This window comes from Mesoplodon densirostris, chromosome 3 (genome assembly GCF_025265405.1).
Source record: "Mesoplodon densirostris isolate mMesDen1 chromosome 3, mMesDen1 primary haplotype, whole genome shotgun sequence".
Classification (NCBI taxonomy): Eukaryota; Metazoa; Chordata; class Mammalia; order Artiodactyla; family Ziphiidae; genus Mesoplodon; species Mesoplodon densirostris.
Window position 1 is genome coordinate 166,160,027 of NC_082663.1, and position 17,293 is coordinate 166,177,319.

Genomic DNA, 17,293 nt, shown 5'->3' on the forward strand with positions numbered 1-17,293 from the left:
GACCCCCTAACAATGTGCATAACTTCCCAGACCAGCACCCTGCACCTGGCCAGAAGTTACAGAAATGCCTCAGGGACTCCTCTGAGCTGAATCCTTCTCTTTCTCTTGATGAGAATCTCTTTAAAGAACAGATGTGATTTTTGTAACAGGAGTCCTGCTGGGTCATGGGCTATGTTAACTCATCTCTAGATAATCAGTGCTTAGACCAATAAATATTTTTCTGGATGGATGGATGGAGGACTTATTGATTACCACTGTACACATTGATCCCTGTAGCATGGGCTGTGTATGTTAATATAAACCTACACAGCTCTCCCTGCTCAAAACAGAACTAGTCCTTTTAGTCCCTTAGATCGATCGTTTCAGGCTGTAGAGATGGGACTGCAAATAAATTTCGTCTTGAGAGCCAACACCAGTCAGTTGGTGGTGGCTGCCTTTAGGGTTCTCTTGGAGGTCTCTGTGCACCGGGTTTAGTGAGGAAAAAGTACAGTCATCGATTAGCAATGTCTGCTGTGAGCTAAAGACAAAGAAATGGTGGCCTGACTGCTTTGCATTTGTCAGTGGGTTTAAAGTTTTAAATTCTTCCAGTTGAATTTTCTGGATGAATACCTTTCCACCACATGTTTAAAAAGGTCAGCTTTGACTGGATATAATGGGTGGTTAAGGGTGTTTTTCCCTCCACTGGTGTATTTTCCTAATGTACTTCTTTATATACTTGCTGGATTTGAAAGCAAATGAGGCGGGAAAACACTACTTGGTTTTCCTTAGGATATATAATTCTTATTAGAAAAGAAAACTAAACTAGATGAGGGTTAATTTATCCCAAGTGGGATGTATAAGAAAATCTCTACCAGGAAAAATTAAAGGAGGGATGAGAAGAAAAACGATGAAATCCATAATATAATGTAATCTTTTCATTTCCAACGCTGGGAATAATCTCACTTTTGCAGTGTCAAGCACTTCCCAAGACACTTAGTAAAGGGAAGAACAGGGAAGCCACAGAGAAATGGTTGCTGAATTTTGGTAAATGTCACATCACTCTTTTCAAACACAGTGGGATGTCTCCTAGTGATGTTTTAACAAATAACTAGACTCCTTGAACAAAAAGTACCCAAGGATTAGCAAAGGTCTGGCAAAGGTGACTTCATGAGATGGGGAGGTAACCATTTTCTTTTTCTGAGGAATAGTTCCCATAACATAAATTTCACCATTTTACAGTTTGGTAGTTTTTAGTATATTCACTATGTTGTACAACCATCACCGCTATCTAATTTCAGAGCATGTACATCACCCTGAAAAGAAACCCCAAAGGTATTAGCAGTCAGTCCCCATTCTTTCCTCCCTCTCCCCTGGCAATCACTAATCTCCTTTTTGTCTCTAAGGATTTGCCTATTCCAGACAATACAAATGGAATCATACAATATGTAGCCTATTGTATCTGGCTTCTTTCATTTAGCATAACATTTTCAAGATTCATCCATGTTGTAGCATGTAACAATATTTCATTCCCTTTCTCTAAAAAAAATATTTCATTCCCTTTTATGTTTGAAGAATATCTCATGGTAGGGATAGATCACATTTTGTTTCTCCATTCATTAGTTGATGGACATTTGGGTTGTTTCCACTTTTGGGCTATTATGAATAAACACTGCTATGAACATTTGTGCATATTTTTAAATGAGAAATAAAGTTTTCAATTCTCTGTAGGAATACACCTATTAGTGGAACTGCTGGATCATACTGTAATTCTTTGTTTAACTTTGGGAAGAACTATTGAATTCTTTTCCACAGTGGCCCTCCGTTTTACATTCCCACAAACCATACAGGAGGGTTCCAATTGTTATTGTCCATCCTTCAGTTATAACCATCCTAGTGGGTGTGAAGTGGGTTTTTTTTTTTGTTTTTTTTTAAACTCATGGCTATATCAAGCATGTTCCTACCTGGGCATGAGATGGTGGAAGTCCTCTTCTTATGTAAACCCCGAAGAGAGCGTCCTTCCCGAGGGAGATATTGAACTTTAAGAACTGGGGTTGACTGATGTGAATCTGTGATCTCCAAAACACGCCAGGTGGGACTTCTTGGGTCACCCGCCGACCAACTTCTGCTTCGCCACTGTCTATGCTGCTGTTCTTCAAGGACCAGGGCACTGGAAAATAGGAATTGACATCAAGTCCGTGACATGTGCACACATTAGTTGGCTCTACATTTCTGTTTGATTATATGCCAGTATTTTAAAAAAATATGAAGGTGAAACCCATGGCAAATTTCTCTTTAGGTCACAACTTAAAATATCTAGGTTTTTTTTTTTTTTTTTTTTGCTGTACGCGGGCCTCTCACTGCTGTGGCCTCTCCCGTTGCGGAGCACAGGCTCCGGACACACAGGCTCCGCGGCCATGGCTCGCGGGCCCAGCCGCTCCGCGGCATGTGGGATCTTCCGGGATCGGGGCACGAACCCGTGTCCCCTGCATCGGCAGGCGAACTCTCAACCACTGCGCCACCAGGGAAGCCCTAGGTTTTAAATAATAATCCTAGAAACTCATACCCCAGGGCATCTGAAATATTGGCACAGTGCTTGCTAAACTTCTGAGATTACTCTTTACTGATCAACTATCATAAGAGCTGGAGTTTGATAAGTACATGTAAGCTCCAAATGTGACTGGGATGTAAAATGATCAGGAGGGAATGGGAGAGTGATATTAATTTGGCACCAGATTTAATTCTTGCAGCTGTTAATTATTCTTTCCTGCCACAAACAAGTCCAATATACTCTGACATTCTCATAAGTTAATAAAAAAGAGCCAGCAGTGAACAAACATCAGTCCAAAATAAATAAAATAACTCAACAGAAAATGCTGACTTGCTCTAAGGCTGACCCAGCATTGGGTGTCAGTCACCCCTTCCTCGCTTAAGAGGAGGGACTTAAGAACCGTGTGGAAACCACACCCCTCTCACGGTGACAGTGGTGCATCTCTGTTGCATTATTTGAAATCACTTATATAGAAACCACTGGTTGCCCATACTCAGCAACCTTCAGAACTTTAATAATAGGAGTTCCAGAAATTCCTATATAAAAGAGGGTTTCTTAATAACAATGAACTAGCCAGGGTCTCCTACACTTCGGAGGGTGGTTTTCTTTATGAATACAGAATTAAGAAAAAGCTGGGCGTTACTAGTAGTTGCCCAAGACAAGTTAACTGATCTCTCAGAGCCTCATTATCATCCTCTCTAAAATGGGAACAAAACCTTGATGGAAGCTAGTTTTACATAGGTCATTTGTGATTCCTTCAAATGGATTCTGAACTTGAAAGGAAACATAAAACCACAATCTCCTATCGTCTTGAGAACTTCTAAACCAGTTGAAAACAAATACAGAAAGAATTGAAGACATTTTGGGTTTGAGGGTCTTTTCACTTTTTGATTGGTCACTTTGGTGGCCTTGTGGATCTAAAACTTCTTCAGTCTCATGGGCAAAGGATGGGAAGCAAGCTCCCTCCTGCATTCTGTAATGGATGGACTCCTCTGAATAAATTCGTCTGTATTTGGCCACAATCCATTGCAAAAGGTGTGGATGGTCAAGAGAGATCGTAAGATTAAAGAAGACTGGCATGAAAGGTTAGTGAGGCATTCTGACTTAGCTGACCCGGCTCTGTTACCATCTGGCCACTGCATCAAGACAATACTCGTAAATGACCTTGCTGCCAGTTTCTCATTCTGGAAAATGGAGAGGTGACATTCTTGGACCCCTAAAGGTTTTCCATATCTAAATTATAAAAGAAAAACCACAGAGTGACTTGAGGGTGTCAAGTTATTTTTTCCCCCGTATTTAGTTCAATAGTGGATCAAATACAAAGTAAACAGGGGCTTAAAATAAAGTAGAAGACACGCTGCTTTGGACCTCAAGAAGAAATCCTTGACCTCTAGAATAGGGAACAGGCTCCTACAGGAAGTTTGGAAGCTTCCATCACAAAACATTGTTAGGAAGAAAAGAAACTAGTAATCCTTCGTGGGTCAGCTCTTTAGACAGGGACTAGATGGTTTGCTCCTCAAACATTTTTTTTTTCTTCTCTTTTTGCGGTACGCGGGCCTCTCACTGTTGTGGCCTCTCCCGTTGCGGAGCACAGGCTCCGGACGCGCAGGCTCAGCGGCCATGGCTCACAAGCCCAGCTGCTCCGCGGCATGTGGGATCTTCCCGGACCGGGGCACGAACCCGTGTCCCCGGCATCGGCAGGCGGACTCTCAACCACTGCGCCACCAGGGAAGCCCTCCTCAAACATTTTTATGTTGCCCATCAGATATGAAATACTTTCCTGTAGGGGAGGAATACTGCATAGCATGTAAGAGCAGAGACTCTGGGCTGAGACAGTCTTGGTTCAAACCCCAGCTTTGATACTTGGTAAAGTGTATCCATTCTCTGTGCCTCAGTTCCCTCCCTTGTATAATTGGGACACTATTATTATTTATTTCATAGCATTGTTAAGAGGATTTAATGAGTGAATCCATGCAAAGCTCTTCGACTAATTTTTGGCACAAAGTAAGCACTAAATAAAAATTAGCTATCATGATTAGTATTATCGGTAAAGCTCTAAGCCTCAAAAGCATACTGTTTATTTTGCTGACATAGTGACATATCCAGGGGGAACCACTTGTTATCACCAGTTGATCAGAAGCTCTGATTATTATAAATTAAAAATGAATTTGTACTTAAAAATGCTGCTTTGGACGGGCTCCTCTCCCCACCAAATTAAGGCCTTTGGAGGAAAGAATACAATAAAAAGGATGCAGTGAGGAAGAGCTGTAGGAAAAAAAAAAAACAACCCTGGGGAAGAATAGTTTAGGAGTCTCTGATAGAGAGCAAATGTAACCCCAGCAATCACGTGTAGCAACAAGTTAAAGAAATGCACTAAAAATAAAAAAGAATTCTAAAGAAATCACTCATCTTTAAACTTAATAAAGTGAGCTTTCCTTCATGTCTGTTGGGCTTTCAGGGGTTGCTGGGTTAATGACAGGCTATGAAAAAGAAGCAGGGAATCGGCACCCACGAGCCCGCTAATCTGCTGTTGAAACTTAAACGGATTTTGATAATGTCAAACCAAATGAGGACGCCAGAGGTGGCGAAGAGGCTTCCAGGGAGCGGCTGCGCTGGAGAAATTCCGACAAGGAGCCTCAGGGGTTTGGTTCTTTTTTTTTTTTTTTTTAATAAATTTATTTCTTTATTTTTAGCTGCGTTGGGTCTTTGTTGCTGCGCGTGGGCTTTCTCTAGTTGCGGCGAGCAGGGGCTACTCTTCATTGCAGTGCACAGGCTTCTTATTGCGGTGGCTTCTCTTGTTGCAGAGCACGGGCTCTAGGTGCGCGGGCTTCAGTAGTTGTGGCTCACGGACTCTAGAGCGCAGGCTCAGTAGTTGTGGCGCACGGGCTTAGTTGCTCCGCAGCATGTGGGATCCTCCCGGACCAGGGCTCGAACCCGTGTCCCCTGTATTGGCAGGCAGATTCTTAACCACTGCCACCACAAGGGAAGTCTGGGTTTGGTTCTTATAGTAGTGGGGTCCCCCTTCTTTCAGTAGACCCCAACTTCAGGACACTGACATCAGTAAATTAGCTGCTCCCACCAATGAGTACAGGCTGACTTCTCAGTACTCACACCCCCCCACCAGGGTTTCAGATGCCCCCCTCCTCATGTTCCATCCACCAAAGGAGGCAGTGCACCTGGGTGCTGAAGTATAGGTTTTGTAGCCAGACAACTGGGTTCAAATCCTGGCTCTGGTTCTTCCTTGCTGTGTGACCGCCAGCAATTTGCTTAACCTCTCTGGGTCTTCAGTCTCTTTTTGTTAAAATGGGAATAATAATAACTATCTCATAGGCTGAGAGTAACAAATGGAGATACATAAAGAAGGTCCCTAGCACATAATAATAGCAAAATAAATGTTAGTTACATTTAATTAAATAAAAGAATGAAAAACGATAAGGGAAAGTGTCTGGCTTTCTTTTTTTTTTTTTTTACCATCTTCATTGGAGTATAATTGCTTTACAATGGTGTTAGTTTCTGCTGTATAACAAAGTGAGTCAGCTATACGTATACATATATCCCCACATCCCCTCCCTCTTGCGTCTCCCTCCCACTCTCCCTATCCCCCCCCTCTAGGTGGTCACAAAGCACTGAGTTGATCTCCCTGTGAGACGCAGCTGCTTCCCACTAGCTATCTGTTTTATATTTGGTAGTATATATATGTCCATGCCACTCTCTCACTTCGTCCCAGCCTACCCTTCCCCCTCCCTGTGTCCTCAAGTCCGTTCTCTATGTCTGCGTCTTTATTCCTGTCCTGCCCCTAGGTTCTTCAGAACCATTTTTTTTCTAGATTCCATATATATGTGTTAGCATACGGTATTTGTTTTTCTCTTTCTGACTTACTTCACCCTGTATGACAGTCTGTAGGTGCATCCACCTCACTACAAATAACTCAATTTCATTTCTTTTTATGGCTGAGTAATATTCCATGGCTTTCTTTTCAGAGTAAAGGATTTTCAAAAAGACATTGTGTGTATATGTGATATGCATGTATATACTTACATATATGTATATGTGCATATATGTGTATATATGTATGTATGTATGTATCTATCAAGAGAGAGGGGAGAGTCTAACTCTTCTGGAATAGACTTAACTATGGGAACAAGCTTAAAACTGGGAGTCAGGCTCTATTTCCATTACTGATTTTTGGTGGGACTTTCTAGAAGCCAGTTTGGTTATTTTATTGATTAGCTTAGTTTATTGAAAATCCTGCTTTACTTAGTAACACTGAAATGAAGATCCAATCAGCTATACCTTCACACTGAAGCTCTTTTATCCTTTATACCCTGCCTCCTGCCAGATAAACAGGTTCTTTCTCTGCGTTTTCATAGCATTTACACTTAACTCTACTGCAGCACTGTTGTTGGGTACTATGTTGATTTTACTTGCCTTTCTAAGTGTCTCTTATTAGACACCGTGCTCCCTGAGGTCAGGCAGGGCTACAAATTCATCTCTGGGTTCTCTGTGGTTTGCACCTGGCAACCCATCTATAAATTCTTATTGAACTGAATCAAGTTTTATCTGACCATCTGATGGGGTATTTTAACAAACCCCCTGTGACTACTCGGTGAAATGAGAGCCTTAAGAAAGATTTACTTTGAAAAGTTGCATGGAAACCGGCTTTAAAAAAAAAATTAAATTCTCCTTGGAAAGCTCCATGGGGAAATTTACTACCTAAAGAAAACTTCCTTATGAATCCTTCTGAAAAATCATGAGTCAACTCTTAATTTATCTTTTGTATAAAGTCTTATAAACAAAAAAAATGAGCCAAGGCAGCTGGAGTCTAGTGTATAGGTCATTGGATTAACAACCAAAAGGTAAGGGTCCTAATCCTGATGCTTTATGATGCTGAACCATTTGTGGAAGGAACAGGGATGTAAGTGAACTATGCTGTTGAACTCCCATCCTTGTTACTAAGCAGCTGGCTAGTTTTAGGCAGTTCAGCTCTCCAGGTCTCATTGTCCTTATCTCCATAAGAGTGGTTTGGACCCAAAGATTCCTTAAGGGGCATTCCACCTTAGCCTACTGTGGTCTACAGAGCAAGCCAGGAAGGTCATCTCTGGGTTTGTGCTACAAAGACGCCTGTGTGTTGTCCGCGGTGGGGAGGGGTTATCAGAAAGTGAAGGTAACATCCCTTTTAACAAACCAGTGATTGCTTTCAAACTAAACTTTCCACATATGCAACTGAATTATTCTTTTGCAAAGAGTTTTCACTTTTTCCATATATATATATATATATACATATATATATACATCTGCATCTAAATACCTTTAATATATAAAACATTTTCATTTTTTATTTTTATTTTGTTTATTTTTATTTTTTTGTGGTACACGGGCCTCTCACTGTTGTGGCCTCTCCCGTTGTGGAGCACAGGCTCCGGACGCGCAGGCTCAGTGGCCATGGCTCACGGGCCCAGCCGCTCTGCGGCATGTGGGATCTTCCTGGACCAGGGCACGAGCCCGTGTCCCCTGCATCGGCAGGTGGACTCTCAACCACTGCGCCACCAGGGAAGCCCAACATTTTCATTTTGAAATAATTTCAGATTTATGGAAAAATTTCAAACAATGGTACAAAGATTCCTGCATATCCTTCACCCAGATTCCATAAATGTTACATAGATTTGTGTTCCCTCTCTGTACATAAATATATACTTTTCCTGAAACATTGAGTTAAGTTATAAACAGGTGGCTCCCTTACCTCTAAATATTTCCAAGTGTTTCTCCTAAAAACAAGGTCATTCTTTTTCAGAACCACAGTACAGTTATCACAAACAGAAAATTAACATTGATACAACCAAATATATCTAATTTATAGATCTTATTCAAATTTGCCAATTGTTACACTAATAGACTTTACAGCCAAAGGAAAAAAGACTTTTTCTACATACTTAAAAAAGAACCTTCAAGGACTTCCTTGGTGGCGCAGTGGTTAAGAATCTTCCTGCCAATGCAGGGGACATGGGTTCAAGCCCTGGTCCGGGAAGATCCCACATGCCACAGAGCAACTAAGCCCATGCGCCACAACTACTGAGCCTGCGCTCTAGAGCCCGCGAGCCACAACTACAAAGCCCGCGCACCTAGAGCCTGTGCTCCGCGATAAGAGAAGCCACTGCGACGAGAAGCCTGCGCACCGCACCCAAGAGTAGCTCCCGCTCGCCACAACTAGAGAAAACCTGCGCAGAGCAACAAAGACACAATGCAGCCAAAAATAAAAATAAATAAAATAAATAAATTTTTAAAAAAAAGAACCTTCAAAATGAGTGGACATAACTTCTGTAACTTTAAAAATAATAAAAGGAAGAGAAAAGTCAGGCCAATACTGCCTCCCAAGAGATTAAAAGGAAAGGTGGCTTTTGTAAATTGCTACAGCCAGCGTGGGGAACCATCTCCATGACTCTGTCCCTGGAGGTCAAATCCCTGGGTTGATGTCCAGGAGGTCTCTGCTGCCCTCCAAGGTCAAAGAGGCCAGCAGCCCGGACCAGGCTCCCAGTCCCACAAACAAGGATCAGAACCTGGGCTCCTGGAGCCATGCCAGCTCTTCTAGGACCACAAACATGGTTAACCCCTAAAAGGATGCCATTGAGAGACACTCAACAAGGAAACAAAGTAATTATGGTTTCTACCTTTACCTCCAAGATGGGTGTCCTCATATGGAGAAATTCTGAGTTCTCAGGAGGCAATGTTGCATGTGGAGCTGGTCAGCCCTGGGTTTGAATCCCAGCTCTGACAACTACTAGCCATGTGCCTTCGGGCTGATCCCTCCCCCTCTCTGAGTTTGTCTACTCCTCTGTATAATGGGGTTGCTTCTGAGAATTAACCAGGGTAACATAGGACGCGAATTTTAGGCACTTTTACATCTTTCTATCCAGTTGTTGTGCTGCCTTTAAAACACCTGTAACTATCCCAGATTTGGAGGATAAATATGTGATGATTTATTGATAGTTTATGATATCAGCTGCCTAGTGCACTATTAACTACAAGAGGGCCCAGGGCTGGAGTGGGCTGTAATGAAACAGACATCTTCCAGAGCAGCTGAAATCAATACACAATGAGTGGTCAATACATCTGCAGACCCGGGGGGGGAACCTACTGCATGAATTAAAGTGCTACGGCCAGAGAAAGCAAAGGCCAGTTTAACACCCAAACTGCAGCTGTTAATGTGGGCTCTAGCTGCTTCTCAGGCGGGCAACTGAAAAGCAGCCATGTGTTTATTTCACAATGATCCATGAACGTGCCAAGCAATGCTGGGTGGGTCATTCACTCATATTTTCATGCAACGACTATTTATCAAGCATCGACTGTAGTGCTAGGTAATCTCTGGTCAACATCAACGTTGGGGTGTCTGTCATATTCCCATTATCCATTATCTAGGCATCCTGAAGTCAGGGTCCCATGGACCCTTGGGTTTGTATTGACAGTATCAAGAACAGAGGAATTTAACACCATTCTGTAATCATTCTGTGTGAGTCCGGCCACCACCCTTGGGTTCTAGGCAATGACCAAGTGTGGTGTCCTGGCAAACAGGATGGAGTCCAGCCTCCATCTCCCAGAACCATGGCTTCCATGTCCAACTTTTCTATCTATGAGCTGCACAGGGAAAAGTGGAGATGGTGATCATTTTGCCCTAAGAAGCAGATGCTTAAGACACATTGGTTCTTGTTGATTCATCTCCAGCTTAAAGATGAGATTTCTAGGATTTTAGAGGTAACATTCTAATGATCAATTTCACAGGATAGTCCACGTCTATAACTCCACGGAAGATTGCTCATGGAAATGTGAAGCTATTGCCTATTTCAGACACATGTACCTTAAATTCCAACCAGTTAAATAAGACTGATGTGGAGCAAAACAACAGCCTTCCATAGCCACATTAGAAGCTAATCATTTCAGAAAATGTTGCCATAATTCATTTATGGAAGCAGCAAGGCTATTCCCCAAACGAGTGATAAAGGGAATGGACTCACAGTCATAGCACGGAAATGAAGCCTCATGTTAATACTTCCTAAACTTAAACTGAACTCTGGAGGCACCCTGGCATAAATCTGCCTTGCAGATTATTCTGCCTCACATATTTTTATCTATTGCAAATAAAGTTGAATTCAGAATATTGCTTCAGTCGTCACACCTCGTTTCCATTTATTTGGGGATCAGGACAACCATCTGTGAATTCTGTTTAACCAAAAGATAGGCGAAAAGATTCTCCTAAGGACATTAGATTCACTAGCTCATCTGAGTTAGCAGCAGCCCAGGAGCCTTCTTCACCCGGCTGTTGCCTGGCTATTCTTCAGGAATAGACTTCCATCCTGAGCGTCCACTGCGGCTGTTATAGTATGCACAACATCACACAGCAATAATGATTTTTATAAAATCCTTCAGCACTCAGAACTACACATGGCCTTTATTTCTTTTGAAACCTCCATTTGTCATCTTAGACAAAAATGGCCAAATCTCTGCCACTCAGGGTGTTAATAGATATTTACACATCTGACTGTTCAGGTGAACATACTTCTATATTAATAAGTAGTTCAGTTTATTAGTATTATTTATAGCAGCTAAAAAATTTATTGAGTGGTTACAACTTGCCATGTAGTCTCCTGATTCCTTTATGATTGTTTTTCCTGTTTTTCAGACAAGAGGACCACAGGAGTAAAGTGACTCGCTTCGGATCACACAGGTCTTAAGTGGCAGAGCTGGGATCAAAAGCTCTGTCCAACCGTTTCAGAAACCCACATACGTAACCACTAGGCTGACTGCCTTTCAGACCCTGGGCTAAATACGAGAGAGACAAAGAGAGGCGTATCCAAGCAGAGAGCAGACACCAAGCTCTGGGTGTGCAGGTCTCTCTGAAAGAGAAGCATGCCAATGAAAGTAAGGGCAAATGTAGCAGGAAGGGAAACTGGATCTCATGATTAATACGTATGTCAAGCCACGATGATGCCACGTACAACAGAAAGTATGCAACTGGGAACGGCTTGTGGAGGGCAATCAGAAGCTGAGATCCACCAATGTGATGCACTAAGTGGTACCCATCTGTAACAACGGTAGAATAGTAGGGCCTCCAAAATGAGGGGAGTTGTTGCATTGGTATGTAGGTTGTTGGTGTATCTGCCAGTAGATGTGCAGTATCTCAAGGGCTGGCTCAAACATAATGACCCCTTGTCCTTCTGGGAACTTCACCGACTTTGAAAAAGCCCCATGTAGGGAAGTGATCATTTTGGAACCCTGGGCTGTGTTCATTGAGAGGCTGATGAGAGCCAGAGGAAGAATTACCAACCTCCCTGCTAATCTGGCTCCTAGCACCATACATTAAGCCAACTAGTAAAAATCATTATGAAGTTTTTGCTGAAAGGGCAAGTGTAGAAAAACATGTTTCTAAACAGAATAACAGTCTTTGCCATTTTTTTCCAACTTGCATACCATCTGGAAATTCTGATTTTTTTTTCGAAGGGTAGGAAAGAAATGTGCTCCAGGCACAAATAAATGTTTACAGCTGAGTTATAAACCGAGAATGGTGGGGCTTAAAACAGACATGCTGGCAGTGATGGAACTCAAGCTGCAGTGAGACAAATAATGCTGCAAGGAGCTGGCCAGCTCATTCTTGCACATTGGCCCTTGGGAACGGGAAGTCCTGCTTCCTACTGACCTCATCAAGCACGTGGTTGAGAAGAAGTCTTCATTGGGGTTTGTCCCAATTCTTTTTTTTTTTTTTTTTTTTTTTTTTTTTTTTTTTTTTTGCGGTATGCGGGCCTCTCACTGTTGCGGCCTCTCCCGTTGCGGAGCACAGGCTCCGGATGCGCAGGCCCAGCGGCCATGGCTCACGGGCCCAGCCGCTCCGCGGCATATGGGACCCTCCCAGACCGGGGCACGAACCCGTATCCCCTGCATCGGCAGGCGGACTCTCAACCACTGCGCCACCAGGGAGGCCCTGTCCCAATTCTTAGAAGGTAAAGGAAAAAGATGAAGTGGTAGGATTGTCTACCTTCACATTCCGAAGGCAGCCTGTGCCTTTGGAAAATACAGCACCTCATAAGAAGTGGCAGCCTGTGGAGGCTTGTTAAATGGACCGACCGAGAGACGTTATGATGATGTCAGGAAAAACAACATATATTCGTGGATCTCTTATTAAGTATCTGATATCACACACCATATTCTATAAGTGACATCTCATTATGGGGGACAGCAAGCTTATGAGGGGGTACCATTTTACAGATGATGGCTCAGAGGCCGAGGGAGGGCAAATGACCTGTTTACATGCACACAGCTCCTTAGTGATGGAGCTGGTGTTTGCATCTAGTCAGACCAACCCCAGAGCCCTGTAGTATAGAGCATCTGTCAATGCGAAGTTATCCGAGAATATATTATACCCAACACTATGTCAAGAAGGAAAAACTGATATATTGGAGTTTTGTCTTTCTCCCTAGTCTCCTACAACTTGTAGTTACAGACAAGTCCGAGGAACGTAGAAATGGGTTTGTACATGATCAAGACTAGTCAGCCAACTTTTCCTGTAAAGGGCCAGAGAGTAAACATTTCAGGCTTTGGGGGCCATCTAGGCTCAGTTGCACCTACTCAACTCCATTGCCAGAGTGCAAAAGCAGCCAGGGACAATGAATGAACGTGGCTGTGTTCCAATAAATCTTTATTTGCAAAAACAGGTGGCTGGCCAGATTTGGTCCATGAGATGCAGTTTGCTGACCCCAGATATAGAGGACACCTTGAATGTAAAATGAGTGTAGGTTTTGAGAGTGACCCATGAAATTCTACTTGGGAGTTTATCCTTTCTTAAGATCAGTGCACAAATTCACTACATATGATGTGCCCTTTAAAAGTTCTTGTATATTTTGCCTCTGGACCTAGCCAATCACACTGGATTCCCTTATGCTATCTGACCAGGTCAGAACACTGTATTGAATCTTCGTTCTCAAGGCTTATCTAAACCCAGACCTATAGAAAAAGTGTTCTGTGCTCTTGTAATGAAGACGTATGAGTTCGTCCCTTTTAACATAGAAATACACTTGAGATGGTGAGTGATTCTGGCAGTCTGTGGGCTCTCCTTCCTTGATGTGAAATCCAACGACCAAATCAACCACGTTAAGTTTTAATTGAAAGAGAGAATGGAGAAAAAATAAACCGTGAACAACAACAAATGGAAAAGGGAAGACAAAGCCCAAAGAACATATATTCTCCCAACCAATTAATCAAGTGCTTTGTTTCTACTAACATATCAGAGTGTGTAGGCTGCCCTGTCTATTAGACTCCTTTCCAAATCTGAGCAGTGTAAACACTCCTAAAGACCAGGTAATGAAATCTCTATCGATGTGCCATCTTAGATGGGACTCACATGCCTGTGTTTTGCTTACATTTTAATTTGCTTCTGCTGGATACTTACCTAGTAATTGCTTAATAAGATTAACCTCCCTGGCAATGTGTGGTGTATCTTGATTAAAACATTATCGGAGTGAAGGATTATCGCACAGCACAAAAAAAATAGAGAGGGTGGTATTTAATTAATTTATTGCCAATATATCTTGATTGTCTCTTTGAAACACTGGAAAAGTAGTCGATTGGAATTGATCCAGGTTATCTAAATGTATAGATTTGGATTGTGCAGAGGAGGTAGGTCACTGGGTAAAGAAATTCAAACATAGGATCATTGCCTTTAAAAAGAGTTAGGCAGGTATAACACACCATTTGTAAAGCAATTATACTCCAATAAAGATGTTAAAAAAAAAAAAAAAGAGGTGGGTGTGTGAAAACACAAACCTTTCTAGTCTTTTTTTTTTTTTTTTCGATACGCGGGCCTCTCACTGTTGTGGCCTCTCCCGTTGCGGAGCACAGGCTCCAGACGCGCAGGCTCAGCGGCCATGGCTCACAGGCCCAGCCACTCTGCGGCATGTGGGAACCTCCCGGACCGGGGCACGAACCTGTGTCCCCTGCATCGGCAGGCGGACTCTCAACCACTGCGTCACCAGGGAAGCCCTCTAGTCATTTTTAAAACCAAACCTCACAACAACTTAAGAAGAGATCTGATCCCTTCGGTCACAGGAAGAGTACTGTTTTGGCATTCAGAAAGAAGACATTCTGAGTTTTACTTCAACTTTAAGCAATTTCAAATGCTCAGACTTTATCATAAAAGTCCTCTTGACAAAATTCACTGCACAATGACTTGGTAACCTCTTTTCTGGCTCAGAACTCATTTGGAAAATATTCTGCTGTGTGTGATGTTATACAACTCACACAGTATTTTCAAAAGCAGGTGGCCTCTGAGGGGAAAAGTTCTGGCCTTTCCAAAGACACCATGGAAAATGTTTCTTTGTTCATTTAGAGACATCATACTCTTAGTTAGGACCTGTTCTTTTCCAGGAATCTTCTGTCCTGCTGGTGTGGGAGGCTCCAGTGGGGTTGGAAATGAAGCTTAATCACAAATGGGAGGAGAGGCCGACCTTCACTTATGGAAGTTAATGCCTATCAGTGATTCCCTTCTGTGAAGAATGCTATTTAAAAAGTGTTTGTGTGAATTCCCTGGCGGTCCAGTGGTTAGGACTCTGCTCTCTCACTGTCGAGGGCCTGGGTTCAATCCCTGGTCGGGGAGCTAAGATCCCACAAGCTGCGAGGAGCGGCCAAAAAAAAAAAAAAAAAAAAATTGTTTTTTAGTTAAAAAAAAAAAGTGTTTGTATGTAATCTCAGTAGGCATATGGACATAAAATACATCCCTGTGCAAAAAAAATGCATATTCACATTTAAAATGTGTCTTCTGCACTCTTTTCAAAGGATGGAGTGCTGATTTGCAGATTAAAGGACATTTGTGGATCAAACATAACAGAGACCCCCAAAAGCAGTTTCTCAAAGAGCAGCACCACGGACGTTTTGGATGGGATACTTCCTCATCGTAGGAGGCTCTCCTGTGCATTGTAGGCTGTTTAACTGTATCTCAGCTTCTACCTACTAGATGCTGGTTGCACCTCTTCTAAATGTGACAATCAAAAGAGTCTTCAGACCTTGCCAGATGTGCCCCTAGGGGGCAAAAACACCCCAGCTGAGAACCACTGCAGTAAAGGCAACTGAAGTTACATTTACAGGTGGTGTCAAGCCCTGGAGATGAGCAGACTGCAAATCTGAGGCCAGCAAATCTGGCTCCTGGCTTTTGGGTCAGTTAAGGTAAAATATACTTTTCATTTTCAGGTCTAGTTTCAGTCACTTGATAATGGAAAGCATATAATTTCATCCTCAGATAAAACTTTTTCATGCTGACTTAAAGTTAATTTAGTGTAATGATTAGGATAGATGAGGAGAACGACTCTTAAAGCCTCGATCAAAAGACGAAAAAGTCACACTTGAAGCATTAGGACAGCTCCGGAGAGGCTAATTTAAGCAACATTAGCATCTCAGGGCTGATTAATGTACACCTCTATGGGAAGATGATTCTGGAATATCCTCTGTGGAAAACGCCTGATCTAGGAAAAACCCAACAGCTCCCTTAAAGATGCACACGGCACAGACCTGAGTTCAAATTTGTACCTGCCTACTTGTTGGATTTGGGGTAAATTTCTAAAACATCCTGGGCCCCAGTTTCTCCAAGATCATTTTTCTCCCTTTAGGGTTATGGAAGTGACACAACGTTAAATCTGGCACACAATAGGTGCACCCAATAAATGTTTCCCTTACCATTGCTGAAATATCCCTGTGGGGTATTTTAAGAAATGTCAGGTGAACTGCCTAGTGTGCTAAGAGGCAGAGTGAAAAATTCTGTGTTTGGAGAACCCTTCTGTGCAATCTCTTCTGCTTGTGATTTCCATCCTGTATCAAGCATCCTCCCTACCCTGCATGCCAGCCTGCCTAATGGTGCCATTGGCTGCCGTTGGTTGTCTCTTAATTGCCCCATGTCCCCACTTCCCCATGGTTCTGTTTTTTTCTCCTCTTTCTTAGCACCTTGTTAGCACCTAATTTTTTCTTTTTTTTCCTGCAAAAATACAGTTGCCTGATTGCTTCAGTAAACATTTCTATTGTTCCCTTCACTGTTTTGCCAAGGGAAGCTTTGTTCCCGAGTTGTCAAAACTCCTTTCTCTTCTCCCACGAAGCGGAACAGCTCCGGGTCTTTCTCTTTCATGCCTTGCCAGGTGGTGCTTCCTCCCTGGGGAAGCTGCATCTCTCCCCTGGGGAGACGGCTCTAGTCTACTGGCCCGTGCCGCCTGCTGCTCTCAGCTTTCCCCATCAGGCAGGACTTTCTCCTGCTGCTCCCGCTGCTGCTGTGGCTGCTGTTCCTGCCCAGGCCTTGAGATGCTTTCAAGTAGCTCCAGACCCTGCCGGTCGCTGCAGATAGCGTAGGGGTGCACATGGCTCTGAGCGGGCACGGCGCCAGCTCCGAGTGGCTCCAGCCAGACACAGCTCACAGACAGGAACAGCAGACAGCTTTGAACGGGGGTACCTAGAAAATGCAGGGCTTTTTTTCTCCCTTTTGCAATACCTTACAAGATTCGGATTAGAAAACCTGAACCAGGTGGCGGGAGCTCTGAATTTTCCTGTGGCCTCAAGAGGGCGAGCCGCGGCTGTAACCTCACCTTTGCCTCCAGATGGCGCTGTTGTCACATCATCGTTTCCTGGTAAGCCGGTCCTTATCCCATTGTTAAAGGTGTGTCCATCTGCCGGCTGGAGTTGCCAATTGAGTCCGAGCAGATGCATGGCTGCAGGAGAGACAAAGTAATGAAAACATGAATAGAGAATTCA

At 43.1% G+C, this 17,293-nt stretch overlaps 1 protein-coding gene across 7 annotated transcripts in view; it reads right to left on the reverse strand.

Annotated features, from left to right (window-relative positions):
• The window catches only part of TENM2 (teneurin transmembrane protein 2), a 1,009,203-nt gene that overhangs the window by 224,695 nt on the left and 767,215 nt on the right, over positions 1-17,293 (reverse strand). For all 7 annotated transcript variants that reach the window (XM_060094960.1, XM_060094959.1, XM_060094962.1 and 4 more), the window contains 2 exons: positions 17,128-17,250; positions 1,941-2,146 (listed from right to left, as the gene is read on the reverse strand). In XM_060094960.1, the coding sequence (XP_059950943.1) occupies positions 1,941-2,146; positions 17,128-17,250 (329 nt within the window). The remainder of the gene's footprint in view (positions 1-1,940; positions 2,147-17,127; positions 17,251-17,293) is intronic.